A 20,661-nucleotide genomic window follows, 5' to 3' on the forward strand; every position below is an offset into this window, starting at 1 on the left:
TATTTAGAGATTTTATAGTTTTAAAAATAATTCTGTTGACTCACTCTTAGTCATTTTCATAATGGCTTCTAAAGTTATAATACCAAAAATTAATTAAAATTGTCAGTTATTGATGATCTTCTCTTTGGATAATCTAACATGTTTTAAAGCATCCAGGTTTAATAGATTACTGTTATATCTCTTTCATTTAGGCTTTCATGATTTATGTATAGTCCATGGCAATTTTATAATAACTATGACTAATAAAGTGTACTTGAATTTATTACTTATTACTTAGCTCTCTGAACACTTACATTTATTTCTTTAAAGAGAAATTGGGGGGTTACTATATTATTATGAAATTAATATATACTGTTAAACAAAATGAGAAAGAAACTGGCATCACCACCAAAACATAGCCACTATTAACTTTTGATGTACTTCCTTGTCTTCTTATAAGATAGGTGTGTTATGAAAACTGATACTCCTTTTCTGCTTCTAGGACTGTCTTAAGGAAGTACTGGAGATTGTGGAATTGGGTATTTCAGGAAGTAAGTCCAAGAGCAGTGAGCAAGAGGTCAAGTACAAAGGAGATAAGGAGCCAAACCCTGCTTCTATGAGGGTAAAGGATGCTGCTGAAGCCACCCTAACATGGTATGAAAGTGACTGCACAGGGAATGTGCTTATAAATTAGTTGGGGTTAGCTGTGATTCCTGTTTTATTTCCTCCCCAGTTTTTCAGTAGTGAGTGATGCAGCCCCTTTAGAATACTTTTTCTACAGAAATAAACTGGAAAAGAAAATGTCTTGGGTTTTTTGTTTTTTTTTTTTTTTTAAGACAAAAGGAAACCATGAACTTGAGCTGAGAGTTTGGGTCCTTGTTTTTCTATGCTGATTGATGTTAATTCAAGTTATACCGTGTTCAAATTGGAAAGGATCTGGGAGAGCCTTATTCCACCTCCTGACTTGATTGATGGCTGCATCCAGAGACAGGATCTGAGTCACACTAGTAGGTCTCTTGCTGTCTAGCTCAGTGGTGTCTGTATTCTCTGCTACTACATGTATTATATATTAAAGATCCATTCAACTAAGATTTAGGAACTTCCTCTTACGAACTTGTAATAAGATCACAAAGATAAATCAGATTCACCACCCTCAGAGATCTTCTTGTCTACTAGGGAAGATAAGATGTGAACACAAGTAGCTATGATATTGGGTGGAAAATAAATGCTTCAGGAGAAAGAGGTACAAATAAAATGCTGGGGAGTAGGAAGGAGGAAATGAATACTTCCACATAAGGGAAAATTGAAGTAAGATTCCTAGGGAAAAGTACATTGGACCTGAGTTTTAGAGGGTGAGTAAAGTTTGAGCTATAAGCGATTCCAGGTTGATTAAGCCAACAAGGGAAGATTCCTGTTTAAGTATTTTGGTACTGAAGGAACGGAGACAGATATGGTACCTTGAAAAAGCAGAAAGAGTTGAGAGAGTTTGTGTTTGACTGGTAAGTGACAAGAGTAGGAGGGGGGGAAGGCAGTGTAGGCACATTTATGGATGCAAGGAAGAGGTAAGTGGAGAAGATAAGGTAGAATCAGTAAATATGGAAAGATGAATCTTACCATGGTAAATGTGGTCGAAGACCCAGAAAAATATAAAAAGGAGGGATGTCAGGTCAGTCTATCTAGGTTGGATCATCTTGGTCTTAGTTAAGTGGTAGGTAGGCAAGACTGCTTGAAGATTTGTACGTAAATCAGCTCCTAACCAAGATCTCAGAATCTTATATGTGTTCAGTGGTCTGTTGATAACTTGGGGTATATACAATAAAGTTGGATTTATTTCTGTTTCTCATGGGCTGAGGTCCTTCATTAGTTTTAGAAGTGTGCTGGCTTTAGTTTAGCCCTGCTCACTATGCTAATGCTGGCTCCCAGTGATTTTGTGGAGGTTAGGCTAAGAGCTAGAAAATCAGAAAAATGTGAATGAGTAATAGAAATAATAAAAGTTCAGAGGAGAGTACACATGTGGGCTGGGGTGGATTTAAAACATTATAAAGGGCCCTGGCCGGGTAGCTCAGCTGGTTAGAGCATCGTCCAGATATGCTAAGGTTGCAGGTTCAATCTCTAATCAGGGCTCATACAAGAATCAACCAGTGAATGTATAAGTAAGTGGAACAACAAATTGATCTCTCCCTCCCCACCCTCTCTCTAAAAAAAAAAATTAGTAAGTAATTTTTTTAAAAGTTTAAGAGCATTGTAAATTACGGAAGAGATCCCTGGGATGCTTCCCCCTAGTCCAGCCAATAGTTATGTAGGTCACTCATCTGTTTTGTCTGTGCTGGCAACTTTACCAAAGGTGTCTCCAGTTTCCAGTCTTGAAGGGTGCCTTGAATAGTACTGTTATGAATATGTCCAAAACTGAGTTTCTCTATTTCTTCACAATTATAGCTTTATGTCAGTATCACTGCTGTTTTCTAGTTATGCAGACACAAATTTTGGCTTAAAAAAAGTTTATGTCATTTTCCTTTTGAAGCCTGTGACTGATTCCAATTGACTTTACTTTTGAAAATGTTTCCTCCACCTCCTCTAACCTCAGGTAGTGTTCTGGCCGAGATCCTTCTCACAATTTGCCTGATTTCGCTGTTCTCAGTCTCTTGCCCTTCCTGTTCATCTTGTGTTGTATTGCTGAGCTGATTACCCTTAGGCACTATTTTTATTCTGCTGCTTGAGTGATTGAAAACTGAATAGATCTGTGTTTCCTGCCATGTTCTGTGAAATCTGTGGTCTGGTTTTCAAGGACCTCATTATTCTGACCCCACTTAAATTGTCTGATCTTTCCCAGCACATCTGTTCTACCATAGTTGGGCCTAGCAAGCCACTTGTGGTTATGAACTGGGCATACTCATACCTGTCTGTATATTGCCCCGGGTTTTAGGACTTCCCTCTTCTCTTAACCACATCCTCCAGTGTTCAATGCTCACATCAAATCTAGCTACCTCTGTGGGACCTTCTTTGGTTATTCTGCTTCTGCATGATGACTCTTTCCCTACCTGTATGCTTGTTCAGTTTGACCCTATCATATAGCATGAATTCTACAGTATGTTGTCATGATCATACCTAGTTATGTTTAATACTTGCCAATGATCTTTCCAACCTGGATAGAGGCCATGTTTATTCTTCGCACCCCTCACAGTGCTGGGCACACAGTAGACAATGATGGAATGTAGATTGCCTGGTTGGGTTTTCCCCTTAGCATACTAATATAAATTCAGAATTAGGACTCTTGGAAATCATGTCAGTAGCCCCTCTGCTTGAGTCACTTTTTTTCTTTAAGTATATTTTGTTGATTATGCTATTATAGTTGTCCCATTTTTTCCCCCTTTATTCCCCTCCACCCTGCATCCTCCCTCCCACCAGCATTCTCCCCACCCCACCTTAGCTCATGCCCTTGGGTCGTACATAGAATTCTTTGGCTTCTCCATTTCCTATTCTATTCTTAACCTCCCTCTGTGTATTTTGTACTTACCATTTATGCTTCTTATTCCCTGTATCTTTTTCCACGTGCTCCCCTCTCCCCTTCCCCATTGTGATCTCCATTTCTGTGATTCTGTTCCTGTTTTGCTGTTTGCTTAAGATTGTTTTTGTTTTAGGTTCAGTTATTGATACTTTTGAGTTTGTTATTTTACTGTTCATAGTTTTGATCGTCTTTTTCTTAGATAAGTCCCTTTAACAGTTCATATAATAAGGGCTTGGTGATGATTAACTCCTTTAAGTTGACCTTATCTGGGAAGCACTTTATCTGCCCTTCCATTCTAAATGATAGCTTTGCTGGATAGCGTAATCTTGGGTGTAGGTCCTTGCCTTTCATGACTTGGAACACTTCTTTCTAGCCCCTTCTTGCCTGCAGGGTGTCTTCTGAGAAATCAGCTGACAGTCTTATAGGTGCTCCTTCATAAGTAACTGTCTCCTTTTCTCTTGCTGCCTTTAAGATTCTCTCCTTATCTTTAATCTTGGGTAATGTGATTATGAGGTGCCTTGGTGTATGCTTCCTTGGGTCTAACTTCTTTGGGGCTCTGTGAGCCCCGTAGACTTCCTAGAAGTCTATTTTCTTTGCCAGATTGGGAAGTTCTCTTTTATTATTTGTTCAAATAAGTGTTCCACTTTTTGCTCTTCCTCTTCTCCTTCTGGTACCCCTATAATTTGGATGTTGGAATGTTTAAAGATGTCTTGGAGGTTCCTATTTTTTGAATTCTTGCTTCTTCATTCTGTTCTGGTTGAATGTTTATTTCTTCCTTCAGTTCCAAATCATTGACTTAAGTCCTGATTTCTTTCCCTTTACTGTTGGTTCCCTGTATATTTTTCTTTATTTCACTTTGCATAGCTTTCACTTTTTCCTCTATTTTGTGACTGTACTCAACCATTTCTGTGAGCATCCTGATTACCAGTGTTTTGAATTCTTTGCATCTGATAGGTTGGCTATTTCTTCATTGCTCAGTTCTGTTTTGGGAGCTTTGATCTGTTCTTTCATTTCTTTGCCAAATTTCTTTGTCTCAGTGTGCCTATTACAATATAAGGGGCGGAGCCTTAGGTATTCGCCAGGGTGGGGCAACCCTCGTTGCTGGGTTGTGGCACTGTACGAGGGGAAGGGTAAGAGAGGGAACAAAGCCATTTGCTCAGATCTAGGTTGGCTTTCAGTCACTTCCTCTGCTGTCAACAAGGAAATTGGGCCCTTCTGGTGCTGACTTCCAGGTGAGTGGGTTTGTGTATGTTCCAAGACCCTGAGGGTCTCTCCAAGGAACTCTCCTGTGAGGCTGGGAGTTTCTCCTGCCACCTTACCCCCACAAGTTTTTGTAGTCAGAGGTTTTGAGGCTTTATTTCCCCACACTGGAACCCTGGGTTGGGTGGTCTACCTTACTCCCTAGCTATTCCTCTCTGCAAATGTGGGACTACCTGGTCCACCAGCCATAGCCTTTCCCATCCTCTCCACTCCAGTTACCTGTCTCCATCCCTCCTTCGAGTCTGAATGAATGTTTCTTCTTATCTCTGCAGTTCAGTTTTCTGGCATTTTGGGTTATTTTTCATTTTTAAATTTGATAGTTTCCCTTTTTGGTTATGTGAGGAGGCAAAGTATATCTACCTACACCTCCATTTCAGCTGGAAGTACTGCTTAAGTCATTTTAAGACATACTTACCAAGTGACTAATCCTCCAATTTGGGGATTCCTGGTCCCCAAGGTTAACTGTTTCATTTTAATAGTTAGAAACCTATGTTTACATTGAGCTGAAATCTCTCCCACTTGAACTTCTACTTATTGGTTCTGATTCTAACTTCTTTCCCAAACAGTAAAGATGTCTGAAGACAATGCTTGTTCTCTGATTCATTTCTGCCAGCATTTTCAGCTATTTTTCAAATGACAGGGAACCAAATACTTTTATCATCCTGGTCATTCTCCTCTCAATGGGGTGCGTTTGACTCTGTGCCTCTTCAAGGTCATTTACTGAGTAAAATATGCTAGATGTGGACTGATGACTTTTAAACCGTAAAATATTATATTTTTACTAAAATGTATTTGGAGACTGCATTAGATTTTTGATGACCTGTTGATTTTTACTTATTCAGCTAAATCTTTTGAGTTTTTTTCACCTTTCATCAATTTTTCTACACTTACTTGTCTAGGGGTATTTGGATGTAATGTACAGAACTTTACATTTAAACCTAAAATTATTTTCATGTTAGGTTACTTCACTTTTAGTCTTTTAAGATTCTTTTGGATTCCAACTTTTATTCTGATACATTAGCTCTGCAACTCATCTTTTGGCCAACTGCAGATACAGTGATTCTACCTTATGTGTCCTAATAAAGACATTGATAAAAATATTGAATGGGAGTACTCACAAAGCACGTTATAGGAGATTTCCCTTCAGATTCATGGGGATTTTTAAGTCTTGTCTACAGGTTTATTGTGTTACCTTGTCAAATACTTGCATGTCTTGATTTCAGAGATATTTCTCTGCTTTTCTGGTTTAGGAACCATCAAGAAGGAAAAATGTGGTTAGGCTGGTGAGATTTGATCATAGTGGCCTATTCCCTTGTGAGCAACCTATTTGATAATGTCTTAGCATCTTACATAGAACACAGTAAGCTCACCTGGTTCATTCATGTGCTTTGTGACAGCCATCTTTGTCCTGATTTAGAATACCCAAGCCATATGTTCCCATTACTGGTATATCACCTACTTGTCACAGATCTTTAGGCTTGACCCATCATGAAATTCTTCTGGTTCTTGATATTCTTAGATAGTCCCCCTCCTAGGAAGAGAAAAAATTGAAGGAAAACATCTATTGAGCAATGTTGCCTTTTATTATCAGAGATGTTTGGGTTCAAACATTAGAATTAAAGAGGAAGGGAGAGGCCACTCTGGCTGAGGATTGACATGATAAAAGTGGTATTAGGGAATATTAGTTTTCCAAATGAGCTGCATATAATATTAGGGCCACAGGATAAAATCTTATGTTTTTATTACAAGATACTTTCTCTCTGTGCCTCAGTTTCTTCATTATAAGAGGGGGATAATAGTGGTATCTATCTCATAGGGTTATTATAACTAAATAAAATAATCTGTGTAAAGTACTTAGACCAATGCCTGGCACATGATAAGTGCTCTATATAAGTTATTATTTGTTGAATGTATATAAAAATCTCTATGAATATATTTATACTAGGCTTGATCAGTTAAATTCCAGTTTCCGAATCAGTTTTTTATTTGCATTTGGTAATTATAGCAAGTTTTGTGAAATATAACTATTAGTGTGTCGAGTTCCTTATCTATAAAATGAGGGTATGTCTACTGTGGTCTCTTAAAGATCATTTATCTCTTCTGAACCTGAGTTTCATCATCTGGAAAATTGAATGGGTTTGGTTTATTCTTTTCTAGGTCCAGAATACTTTAGTTAATATAATTTTGAAAGCTGGTACACACAAGAATTTTTAATATATCTTCAGGAGCTTCATGATTTAGAATTATGGTTAATTAGGGTAGCAAACTCAGAGAAATTTGCTTGCAAGAAGCTCCAGAAATTTGCTTGCGCTCGCAGCAAAGATCTGGAACTGAGTTGGCCCTTCACAGTTCTCTGAAGTTGGGGCAGGGGTGCTGGAACTTTATACCCCTTCATCAGCTGTTCTTTGGGTGTGTACTGTCCCAGAGGAAGTTGTAATTTGAGATAAGTTGGTTCTTGTAGGCCAAAGGCACCTCCCGGAGAGGGACTCAACTGAAAGCTGTGGCCACCAACTCCCTGCATGTGGGGGAATGGATTTTTCACTACTGGGGTGGGGTGGGGAGCGGGGGGCGGAGGAAACCTGGACAGGACACCAAGGTGCCCACCACAGGGAGTACCCATGTTTTGTATGTGATGCGTTTTCGTGTAGAATGTGCACCCATGTTTTTGGCCCAGACTTTCAGGGGAAAATCTTTTTGTTTTAATTTTTTTAATGAATTTTTTATTTCTTTATATTTAGAAACAAAACTGATTATTGTGTTCCAGGGTATTATTTTGCATATGGATATCATTACTGCTGTCTAGAGTTATACTTTTAATGCCTAAGCACAAATAAAAGAATTTAAAACATTTATATAGATACAGAATTAGTATTACTCATGTATAATGCACATCTTTATTTTTCCCTCAGAAATTTGGGCAAAGAGTGCACATTATATATCGCAAAATACTGTAGAAATGACCATGGTTGGGTCAGTTAAAATCGAAAGTGCAGGACTATACATTGATACGTGAGGTAAACGTAAGATTTTGCTTTGGGAATTAACTGTTATCTTTTGTATTCTCCATAGTATTATGCAGTTGCTTGGCGCATTTCCCTCACCAAGTGGTCCTGCCTCTCCTTGTAGTCTGGTGAATGAGACCACTTTGATTAAGTACTCCAGGCTACCAACCATAAACAAGCATAGCTTCCGGTACTTTGTTTTGGATAACAGTGTCATCCTGGCAATGCTGGAGCAGCCTCTTGGGAATGAACAGAGTAAGTTTCAGCACTTTGGGCCTTTTCCACTGCTAAATCATCATGTTCATCAGTACTAGCAAGCTGTTTCCTACAGGGGAGGAAAGACTGTAAATTCTAAGTAATTGTGCATTTGTCAAAAAGATGCCTTGTTGTGGGATAATAGCAAATGAAAAATAGAAGGTCAGAAAATAGAATATACATATTGTGTAGAATTTCTCAGAGGTTCTTAATGCATGTCTGAAATATCAGAAAAGAGCCCTATAGTTTTATAAAATGTTTGTTTCAGTGAGCTATTTTCTATTGTTTAATGTGTCTAGAAACCATTATTACTCTTCTTTTATTCTTGAACTTTGGACCCTCCCCCTCACTTTTCAGTGTTCTATGTCTGTTACTGGTGTCACCCAAACAGGTGGAAATTTGAGGAGTCATCTTTACCTTGCCTGTTTTTTTCTGTCATTCTCTTGTAAAACTGATTTCAGTTTCCACCTCCCCAGTGACTCACTTCTTTCCTTTCCTTTGTACCTCTCCCAGTACATTCAAATGCAGGGCCTTGTTATTTCTTATCTAGATTGTTGCCGTGGTTTCCTACCTGGTCTAATACTCCCTCCAATCCCAAAATTTGTTGCCCATATCTCCACCCACTTGCTGCTGCCATTGTGTTCATCCTCAAATACAGATCTGACCATACCACTGCCCTTCTGAAAACACTTCAGTGATTTTCAGCAGGGCAATTGACAAGCATTCACTGTTTTCCTCTTCTTTCTCTCCCAAATAAAAATTATCTCAAAGTACATGACTACTACTATCACTAAGACTACTCAAAATACATTTTTTCCTGAAGGTAATTGGAATCAGCCAGTTTATAAAGGAAGCGTGTTCTCAGAGAGACTCTTATTGAGAAAGGTGCAGGAAAATGAGGGTTATGGAATCTGGGCATATAGGGACCCAGGGAATCACTTAGTGTACAGTTCCCCCATTCACAGGTGAAGGAACTGAGACTTCAAGCAGGTATGTGACTCATCCAGGGTTAAGTATATGGTATGACTGGGCCTAGAATCCAAATTTTCTGAACCTTATCCTGTCCCTTTCTGTTATTATTGCCCCATAGTAATAGGGTTTTCTCAATCATGAAAGACTTGCTCTCTTACCTTTGCAAAGGTGAATAGGGTCTTAGAGTCCCATGCAAATTCTGTTGAGAATATATAAATAGAATCTCATAAATCCATAAAAATGAAAGTGAGACGTTTTCCTGAAGTTCAGGGATAAATGAATATCATCACAGGTTTTGAGTTGTGGCAGGGTACAGTGACTTTAGTGGGGAATACAGTGGGCCTTTAATCATTGCTCAGCTCCAGAAGTGCTGGTCCCAAGTCTTACCTGCAGTCACCTGTTACTTTTCTATCCCAGACCTTGAACTTGCTTGACTCATTTCTCTCTCTTGTGCCTATTATTATCATTCCTCTTGCCTCCTTCTCCCAAGCCACCTGCTAAGGAGTCTGCAAAATCCCAGTATCCCGTCTGGGCTTCCTGGTCTTTTCCATATCTTTTAGGACTCTCTTACTCTCATTTCAAGCAGTTACATTTCATCAAAAGTCTACCAGAAATATAAAACGATTAGGATTTACAAGAGTTACAAAGGACATTTTAATAGTTTGTTGCAGTAGTTAATAGGAAATGAGAGAGAAATTTGAACAACTTTGCCTCCCACACTGGAGACTAAGAAAGAACGTAAGAAGGAGGATCTGGGTCGCTCAAGTCCATCCTGAGTTCTTTACCCCCTTTCCCTCTCCTGAACTTCTGCCGGGATGGAGTGGTGGTACGCGAAGGCATGGGCGAATATAATAGCACTGTAGGCACTCCGTCTGTCTTCTTGCCTTTGGGTCATTCAGACATTGGAAGTTAAGGATATTGGCCAGGACAGTGTTTCCCAGGAACGTGTATGTGTACCATTGGAGATATGTAAAATGATGTTAGTCAGTGTGTTGTTGGTAAACATTTTATGTATCTTTAAATGTGTTAAAAATATATATTTAGCACATCAAAATTACAGTTTTTCATTTAAAGTAGAGATAGATAATTTCCTTTAAAAATAAATTTAAGTTTAAAAAAGAAAGTGGTTCATACAATGTAACATCATGGGTGTGACAGAAACCACAGGAGTGGTACACAAGGATGGAAGTTTGGGAAACACTGTTCTAGGGCTTTAGTAGAAGCTCTGCAGTTGATAACCAGTGTATTTTAAATGGGTGTCTGAAATAAAAACTTTTACACCATTTTATTCTAGATGATTTTTTCCCCTCTGTCACTGTGCTGGTCCGGGGAATGTCTGGAAGACTTGCTTGGGCACAACAGCTTTGCCTTTTACCCAGAGGAGCAAAAGCAAATCAGAAGGTATCCATCAGAAGTTACAGGGAAGTGACTAGGAGTGAGTGTGTGGATACTTGTGTGCGCACACATGCGTGCTATTATTTAAAGGTTTAAAAAGTTCCAGCAAAAGTCACAGAAAGAAAAATATTTTTGACCCTAGCCAGGGTCTTAGGGTCTTCATGTGAGAATCATCTTAGGACCCTAGAATTCTAGATTCACCAATTACTCTTTCAGCACATCTTCAAGCCAGGCGTATTTTCAAAAAGCTTTCCTGGTAGTTCTGACATTTACTTACGATTAAGAGCTACTTATGAACAATTGAACCAATTTTTAAGACAGTGTTAAATAAATATAATAAAACTCAGATTCATGCCATATAGGAAAAGAATTTGGTTAGGCTTTTGATCTCTCTGGCAACAGGACTTGTTTCAAATGATTTATTTCTATATAATTGTTAGTATGCTCTATAATTATCTTAATATGCTACACAATTTAATGAAATGTTACTTTGGGGTGGCACAGTTTGTTTTCTTTATAATATTTGTGATTTTATAAATAAAATTTGCTTATGGGATAAGTTGGGAAATTCAGATAATAAAGAAGAAATTTTAAATTACCTTACTTTCACTCTCTAGAATAGATAGCCACTGTTAGTATTTTAGTGGGTTTCCTTCCAGTTCTTTTCCTCTCTGTACATAACACTTAAGTAGACTTTTGAGTCATTTTTATACTGCTATTTTCACTTATCACATTGTAAGTTTTTACTTATGTTACCAAAAATTCTTTAGAATGTGACTTAATAAAATTTTACCAGCATTTACACCCTAGCTGGTGTGGCTCAGTGGATTGAGCACCAGCCTATGAATCAAAAGGTCAGTGGTTTGATTCCCAGGCAAGTGCACATGCCCAGGTTGCGGGCCAGGCCCCAGAAGGGGCCACACAAGAGGCAGTCAGGCAGTGTTTGTTTCACACATTGATGTCTCTCTTCCTCTTTTTCTCTCTCCTTTCCCTTCTCTCTAAAAAAATAAATAAATAAATACAATCTGTAGAAATAATTTCACCAGCATTTAAGAGAGACACTCACACAATTAGAGTATGAGGACCTAGGTTAGTTGCTTATACTTTCAGTTAAACCATACTAAGTTTCCAGTTGAGCTCCCTGTGTAGAGATGCCCAGTGGACCTGAACTTGTACTTTATTCTATGGAATGATTTGAGAGCCCTCAGGGAAGAAGAAAGTTTGAGCCTTAAGCTTTGAAATGCCTTACCCATTGGCTTTCCGCAGAATATGGGAGATCCAGGCCTGGGGCAGTGGAGGTCCACAGTCCATGTCACAAAATCTATAGTAGTTTGGTGCACAATCATACAATATGTAATAGAGTACACTGGTACACAGGCTGTTTACCTTTACTGTTAATGGTAGTAGTTACAGATTCTCACTGAGTTTCTGTGTTACGTAGTCCTAGAGAAACATAGGCATCTAAGAGATCAGGGAAATACGTGTCATTACAGATGGCACCAAATGTAGTAAACATAGTGTTACTTTTTTTTTAACAGCTTTTTGTGCCTGAACCTCGTCCAGTTCCTAAAAATGATGTTGGACTTAAATACACTGTGAAACATCGACCATTCCCTGAAGAGGTGGATAAGATTCCTTTTGTGAAAGCAGATCTGAGCATTCCAGATTTGCATGAAATCGTCACTGAAGAAGTAAGACAAAGTATTGTCTGCTGTTGTTAAGGGAATAACTGTAAACATTCTTAAACAACTTTCATGATTAAGACACTGTTTTGTTTTTAGTGTTAATTGGAGGTGATTCATAAGATGACTTGAATCTCTGTTATCCAGGAGGTTATATAGTATGACCTGTACAGATTGTGGCTGATTGAAGGGAGCTGGAAGTTCTCTTAGAGGTCGCGGGGTTGCCTGGGCTGGCCCATGGTAGGTTTCAGTAGTGTGGTGACATGATCATAGTTCAGGGACTGTTGCGACAGCCTAGGCAAGAGAAAGGAAAGACTACCTCACTGATAGTGAAAGTTAAAAATACTGGAATGTATTACACAGGTAGATCCAAGCTGTCTTGGATTGATGAGGGAAAGAAAAGAACCAGACAACTCCAGATGTTGAGCTTGACTTACAGAAAAGATATTGGTACCATTTATAGAAATCTGGATGTTAGGATGTGGACAGATTTGGGAACACAGGAAAAATTTATTTGGTTTTAGATTTAGATAATTAGATTAAGTAATTGGTATCTTAGGTCAAGGGAGAAGAAATTTAAGTTGGGGGTGGGGTATGTCGGCACGAGAGAATACAAGGGCCGAAATGGAGGTTGTCTACTTTTCAAGCTAGGGAGGTTAGGGAGAAGGAACACGAAGAAGAAGCCCCTGGATTTTGACATGAAATTATAGCTACCCTTTGAGAATAGGTTCAAAGGAGTATTAAAGGCCAGGCCCGCATACAAGGAGCTGGGGAGTGAATGGTTAATTAGAAGCAGTGAATATAAATTATACTGTTAGTAGTAAAGGGAAGGATGAAGCATAAGGAATAGCCTTGCTAAGAGAAGGCAAGGCTAGTTTTTTTTTCTTTCTTTTTCATTTCTTTTTTTTTCTTTTCTATTCTTTTCTTCTTTTAATTAAAGGATGGGAGGAATATGAACTTGCTTAGAGGTTGAAAGAAGAAACCAATGGAGGTCTGTATTTGCTAATGCTATAGGATGGGCCAGGGAAATTATTAATAGAGTAAGGTCTGGAGGCAGTAGGGTCAAGAGTCTGTGTGATTGTGTCTAGAAAAGGGATACTCCTAGTAAGACAGGAAGGAGAGAGAATAGGTAAAGGTTCAGAGACATTTAGAGGTAGAAAGGAAGGAAATCGAAAGAGCTTGTGTAAATTTTAATCTTTGTTCTTAGCAATGAACTAGGGAATCACAGACGGCTCTGAACGTTGCCAGGCAGCCCCACCAAGGTTAAGTAGCATCGTTTGTAATGAAGTTACTTACTCTGCTGACTTTCTTCAAAAATCCTTGGGATCTGGAGGCATAAGTGAAATGTTTGAGTGGTATGGAGATTGATGGGTGGGAATATGGAAAAATAAGGAATAACACGGCCATTTATATGCTTAGGAAAAGGCATTAAGATGTTACATTTTGAGGGATTAGGCTTGTTTGGGAAGTAGATGAAGCCAAAAACATAGTAATGGCCTTGAAAACTGTGGGGATGGGTATCCAACCTGGATACCGTGCAGTGATGGAAAGTGGAGTGTGAGAACTGCAGGAAAGGGATTATGATTGGATAGGGAATTTCAGAATTGTAGCTTTTGAAAGTACAGCACACCTGAAATACAAAAGTATCCTTATAGATAGCCAAAAGTTATAAGGGTTGAACAGGCTGTAGAAATACAGGGTGGGGCAAAAGTAGGTTTCCAGTTGTGAGTATATGAAACACAGAGTTTTTTCTTGTATTATTATTATTATTATTATTTATTGTTACTGTATTATTTTCCATATGAACAACCATAAACCTACTTTTGCCCCTCCTTGTATAAGCCAAATTGTTAAAAGGATCACTACTTACCAAAGACGGTGGAATTTTAAATTAGCATTGATCAGAAGGAAAGTGGAGAGGTCAGGGGGAGGCTCAGAGTATAGTGGAGTAATCCATATGGATACGGACTTTAAAACACGAGGGGGTCACTGTAGGACAGTGGTCTGGAAGAGGGATGGGAACAATTGCTCTGCCACCTTTCTTGAAAGGAAGCAGAGACAGAATGGTTTCATTTACAGGGTGGAGATGAAGGAGCAATTCTTGAGGCTATAGGCAAGTTTCTTTGGTACTTTTTTAACCTTGAAACATGTGTGTGTTGAAACTCTGTTGATCCCTGAAAATTATCTTCATTTATTTTGTTGCTTGCAGCTTTATTTTCACTTTTAAAATTAAGAATGATTTTATTCCTTTTATAATAGTTCCAAAGAATTAAAAATTTGGTTTATTTCAGTTAGAAGAGAGACATGAAAAATTAAGGAATGGCATGGCCCAGCAGATTGCTTATGAGATACACCTTGAACAACAAAGTGAGGAAGCATTGCAGAAGAGAAGTTTTCCTGATCCAGTCACAGATTGTAAGCCCCCGCCTCCTGCCCAGGAATTCCAAACAGCACGCCTTTTCCTTTCACACTTTGGATTTTTGTCCTTAGAAGCATTGAAGGTAATTTTCCTAAACTTGTATGAATAAGTATATTCATAAATTAACATTGAGCTGATGACAGCAAAAACATTTTTATGAGAATAGAAGGAATTTTTAAAAAAGAAACAGGCAAGTAAATGAAATTCTGTGGTGCCATAGGTTACATGCACTGTGTGAGTCTGGGACCGTCTGTCCCGTGAGCACTTCCGGAGTCCATATGACACATGTGAGATCTACAGATAATTAGAAAAGGAATCTTAAAAATCTTTTCCTACCGAAATTTATTGCTAAAAGGATGGCCTACAATTGACTCTGCGCTCTCATAGCATTTTTAAAAACAGAATGAGTTTTTGGAGTTATTTCTTATGTTTTGCATTTTCTAAGATTAGACCATCTAGGTTTATGCCCTGGCGGCACTACTTGCTAGTTGTGTGATCTTGGGCAAGTTACCTGACTTTTCTAAGTTCCTCATCTACAAAGTGGGTGGACAGAAGTATCCATCTCATTGTGGTTAAGGTGCTTCATGTAGTTAGCACAAAGTAAGCCATCCTGAGGTAAATGTCATTATTCTTAATTCTGGTATCCTTAAACCAATTTTTCAAGGGAAGTGATGCTATCCTGTTTTACAGATGTGGAAACAGAGACTCAAACTGTCAACTAGCTTGCCTATAGTGCATTTGGGTTTTGTTCCAAGGCCTCTTTATTTTGAAAAGCACAACTGAATGTTGCCAAGCAAGAAGTTGCTTATTGCACAACTTGTCCCCTTCCCTTACTCCCTAGCAACTACTTGGTTAAAGGCCATTTAACTTTTTAGGAAACCAGGGGGAACTTTGTGTCTGATTTGGGGTTTCAGCATGTAGATGGAAAATATTTTATGTTGTGGAGAAGTGAGTTGTTGATGGGGAGTATGAACATAGAAACTTTTAAAGTGCAGAAGAGAAGAGGAAATGGCAAGAAATACAGTGGCAAATAGTGGAAGGCAGGGAACAAAAAGATACAACCTACAAATGATTAGTTATATTCCTCATGAAGAAAATTAAACAGTCAAATAATAGTAAAAGTATACTAGGAGAAAATTATTACGTCCTGTGGACTGAAAGGAGACAAGAAGAGTCCTAATAACATTGTCCCTGAGATTGTAATTATCCATTTGTGTTACCTATTATAGTTTAAATTTTTAAGCTTTCAAGAAAATAACCTGGCTGGTGTAGCTCAGTGGATTGAGCGCGGGCCTGGGAACCAGATGATCGCGGTTCGATTCCCAGTCAGGGCACATGCCTGGGTTGCAGGCCGGTTCCCTGCAGGCTGGTTCCTGGCAGGGGATCCACAATATGCAACCATACATGGATGTTTCTCTCCCTCTCTCCTTCCCTTCCCCTTTAAAGAAAAAGAAATAAAATCTAAAAAATAATAATAATAATTTTAAAAAAAAGAAAAGAATTTTCATGCTTTGTCATCTATGTCAGAACATAGGAAGAAATCAGAAAGTTAACTTTTATTTTATGAACCTCAGCATATTTCTAATCACTTAAACCTGACGGCACATGCGTGCAGAAAAGCTGTACACCAATCTTTCTTAGGAATATATTGTACAAATGTATGCACAAGTACTAAGGAGAATGCTAGTAAAACTGAATTCACTAGCACTTTAAGCAGATTACCTTCCACAACCAAGCAAGTGTTTTTATAGGAATTCAAGGAGTGTTAGTTGTTGGAAAATATTAGTAAATCTATTAAAAATTAATTTGTTTGTATTAGTCGATCAGTCATGAAATAGTAAGTCAGTAACGTAGATCTCTTTACGTGGTAGCCTGTGAGAAACTGGAAGTAGCCTTGGACAAAATCAGGCAAAGGATATTGACCTCGACCACTGTTCATCACTGAGAATTTTTTAGTCAATGAAATTTTTTAATTTTGAAATAATTGTGGATTAATAGAAAGTTATAAAAAAAAAAGTACAGAAAAGTTCCCCCAATAGTGACATCTTACACTATACTTATAATATCAAAACCAGGAAAGTCAACGAAATATTAAACTAAAAAGAGGTAAAAACTATTGAAAGAAGATAGCTCATAGATAAGACTTTTAATTAGACAACCATATGAGAATCAATAAATGTTTAACTAAATGAGAGTTAAGATCACACTAAAAAGTAATTAATAACTATAACTCTATAATATCCAGTTAAGAATACAGTGCAAAAGTAACTCATTTACAGCTGTTGATACTGGCAAAAGTTACTCTAACAAACTGTACAGGACCTAGAGGAGAAAATTGAAAAAGTCAAGAGAAATAAAATGTGTACATGTTATGTTTCTGGATTGAAAGATCATCCAGGAGAACAAACTACAGTGACCCCTCACCTATCACGGGAGCTATGTTCCAGAGACCCCTGCGATAGGTGAAAATCTGCAAAGTAGTGGCGTTATATTTATTTTATTATTTATATATATTTTAAGGCTTTATAAACCCTTCCCATGCTCCTTATAAACTTTTCCTACACTCTTATAAACACTTCATATGCTCTTAAACACTTTTTACACTCTTAAACCTACATAATTTAACAACATATTAAATTCTGTATGAGTACTCACCAGTGAAGCACAGTCGCCCCTCGCTGTATCGCCGTTCACTTATTGCGGCTTCACTGTTCCTCCGGTTAAACCGCAGGTTAAACCCGTAATAGCCTACTTAAAAAGCATTTGGAGACTTTGCCATGCAGGGTGTGTTATAATATGCTGCTGCTCCACAGTTCCTTATTCATGATTGCAAAGTAAAAACTGAGAACCAGAAATTTTTTTTATATATCTGTAGCAGATTCACTTAGTGGCAGAGTCTGACCTGCATTGACATGAGCCTGTGTGTAGTCTTTACTTATTTCACTCAGTGTGGATTCGCTTCTGCCTGGCTGCAGAAATGTGAATTTAGTCTTTGGTTGTAGCATACTGTAACTTGCAGGAAAGGCCCTAGGCTTGAAGTGTTAGGTAATAGACTAGAAGAAGACCAGGCTCATAATTCTTGTTAATGTAGAAAAGAGTAATACTTGCCATCTCTGGAGGATGCTTTCCTGAAAAATACCATGGGTGGCAAAATACCATTGCTACCATTATTGGGCAAGAACAAGACCTCAAAGAAGATAAGAAATTGGGGGGGGGGGGCAAAAATGCATTTAAAAATTAATACACTTTATTTTTAAAAAAACACTTTCAGTTTTACTGAACAGTTGAACAAAAAGTGCAGAGAACTCCCATTTACAACACACCCACCTCTGCAGTTTTTTGTTAACATTTTGTATTGGTGGGGTACATTTGTTTCAGTTGGTGAATATTCCTGCATTATTAACTGAAGTTCATAGTTTACGTTAGAGTTCACTCTGTATTGTACATTCTGTGGGTTTTGTCGAGTGTATAGTAACTTGTCCATCATTACAGTATTATACAGAATAGTTTTACTGCCCTAAAAATCCACTGTATTTTGCCTGTTTATTTCTTTTTTCCTCCCCCAACCCATGGCAACCACTGATTTTTACAGTCACTGCAATTTTGCTTTTTCCAGAATGTCATGTAGCTAGAATCATACAGTTTGAAGCATTTTCAGATTGCTTTTTTCACTCATCCATACATATTTCATTATATAGATGCATTACAATTTATCCATCCATTGGAGCAGCGAGTTTCAACCATTTTCATCGCATGACACACATAAACAAATGACTAAAATTCTGCAGCACACCAGAAATATATTTTATGTGAATTTCACAAAAAAAATAAGTGTAATTTTGATTCATTTACCCTGGATGGCTATTGTTGTATTGGCTATTGTCATTTTTTAATTTGACAATCTAAGGGAAAAGAGGTCAGTGCCTCTGACTGTAGTCAGATGTTGCATGTTTTAGGAATTCTTGAGGCACACCAGTTGAAAATTGCTGACTTAACAGAAAGACATCTTGGTTGCTTCTAAGTTTTGGCAATTGTAAATAAAGCCGTTATAAACATTTGTGTTTAAGTTTTTGTTAGACATAGTTTATCATTTGGATAAATAAATACCAAGGTGCACAATTGCTATGTAAGACTGTGTTTAGCTTTGCAAGAAATTGCCAAACTGTCTTCCAAAGCTGCTATACCATTTTGTGTTTCTACTAGCAATGAATAAGAAAAAGTGTATTAAAAATGTTTCTAGAAAGCATGATATGTTACAGAGAAAATAGTATCCAAAATTAAATATATAGCATGATCTCAATTGTCTTTTTTTTAAAAAAATGGAAATAAAAGAACTAGAAGGAGATACACAAGAAATGTTAAATCATTTCTTAAGATTATGGTTGTGCTTATTCCTGTTAGTTTTTAAGTTTATAATTAATATTTATTAAACCATGTACAAGTATTGTTTTTATAATTAGAGTAGTGAAAAGAGGAAGTAATATTTCTTTTCCTCCTTTGGTGGTAGGAACCTGCAAATAGCCGCCTACCTCCTCACCTTGTTGCACTTGACTCCACAATACCTGGATTTTTTGATGACATTGGTTATCTGGATCTCTTGCCATGTCGTCCTTTTGACACAGTTTTTATTTTCTATATGAAACCAGGTCAGAAAACAAACCAGGAGGTAAGATTTCTGAATTTGGGGGGTAATTTTTATGCTTATAAATATAAACAATTATACATGGCTTGTGCTTATCCATGGTAGGAGATGAGTTATACTTGATGCGTAAAGCCTTGTGAACCAGTTCAGAAACTGAGTTAATGAAAACCATGATGCTTGGAGTCTCAAGCCTTGACTCTCAATGAACTGATTTATAGTAGAGCTATAGCATATATTTCTTCTTCTCAAGGAATTCAGATTCATAGGACAAACTAGCCACAAAAAGCTAAAGCTAGGCCTGATTGCTTAAGAAGAGTAAAACAACAGATATTTACTGAACATTCTTCCCTGTGACTCAGTATGCCAGAGCATAGATGTGATTAACAACCCTTTCTCGTGAGGAGCTCGCCTTCCAGGTAATTTCACAAGCAGATAATTTCATTGGAGGCATGCATCGTTTGCAGTGGGGAAAATAATACGTTAAAATAGGGGACAAAAACAAGACGGGGTAAAACACAGTTGTATATGTGTATGAAGTGACTAGGAAAAGCGTGAAGAAAATGATAAGATAGGTGTGAATGGAAAATAGAGCAAATGGCAGGCAGGAGACTTAAAGTATCTGTTGGAAATGAATAGTAGAAACATGGAATAGGCAGGTAGTTACCAGCTGTGCGCCCAGGAAAGGGCCAAAGGCCCTTTATACTGTCTAAAATACAGTATGCAGAGTGCAAGGCACTGGGACTGCATGACCTTGGAATTTTAGTGTAATCGTTGTAAGCCCATTAGCTAACCAAATTGATCACACCTTAAGAAATTTATACAAGTTAACAGAATGTTTATACTAGAATCACTGTTTCAAATTCTTGGTGACCTACTAATAAATGAGATTGATTTATCAGAAAGTTCTTCATTTCATGTAATTGATTCTATAAGTATTAAGTGTTAAGCACTTAACTGCTATCAGTTAAGTGCCAGGGTTATAGGCATGAACAAGCTCTACAGGATTTCTGTTCTCCCAGAACTACTGTTTAGAGGGAAAGACAGATGATTAAACTATCATAGCATAGTGTGCTAATAGGAGGATGTTATAGGTGCCATAACAGGAAAACGTAGACTGCCTTTAAGATGTTTTAGAAGAAAAGACTTGTTCAAGCTGGTGTTTGAAGTATGCATTGACAATGGGTAAAAAGTAGACGTAGGTTACTGACAAGTAACATATGTGAAGGCTCTGGAGGTAAGAGAGAATTCTGTCTTCACAAAGTGCATTGAGGGTTCAACATGCTTGGGTCTTGGGAGAGTGTAGACTGCGGGTAGCCAGAATGAGACTGGTAGACTCAGGTTTTTTGGGAGAACCTCTGGCGATTTGGATTAATTGTAGGGGCTGGGGTTCTGTTCTAACGAAGTCTAATGCATGATCTATGGGAATAATAGGGCCACTTTTTCCTCATACTTGTAAAAGAAGATGCAAACCCTTAAGATGACTCTTAAACTGTTTTAGTTTGCTTAGCTGTCTAGCAACTGAGGGTGACTAGGAAACATCGAAGATTCTC

The 20,661-nt window shown here is 37.9% G+C and overlaps 1 protein-coding gene across 4 annotated transcripts in view; it reads left to right on the plus strand.

Moving 5' to 3' along the window:
• Positions 1 to 20,661, plus strand: part of RALGAPB (Ral GTPase activating protein non-catalytic subunit beta) — an 84,989-nt gene that overhangs the window by 47,080 nt on the left and 17,248 nt on the right. For all 4 annotated transcript variants that reach the window (XM_037164720.2, XM_037164719.2, XM_037164723.2 and 1 more), the window contains 6 exons: positions 482 to 633; positions 7,814 to 8,001; positions 10,268 to 10,374; positions 11,907 to 12,059; positions 14,342 to 14,551; positions 18,977 to 19,135. In XM_037164720.2, coding sequence (XP_037020615.2) covers positions 482 to 633; positions 7,814 to 8,001; positions 10,268 to 10,374; positions 11,907 to 12,059; positions 14,342 to 14,551; positions 18,977 to 19,135 — 969 coding nt within the window. The remainder of the gene's footprint in view (positions 1 to 481; positions 634 to 7,813; positions 8,002 to 10,267; positions 10,375 to 11,906; positions 12,060 to 14,341; positions 14,552 to 18,976; positions 19,136 to 20,661) is intronic.

Source organism: Artibeus jamaicensis, unplaced genomic scaffold (assembly GCF_021234435.1).
Source record: "Artibeus jamaicensis isolate MK-2021 breed Jamaican fruit bat unplaced genomic scaffold, CSHL_Jam_final contig_685, whole genome shotgun sequence".
In the NCBI taxonomy this organism is placed as follows: Eukaryota; Metazoa; Chordata; class Mammalia; order Chiroptera; family Phyllostomidae; genus Artibeus; species Artibeus jamaicensis.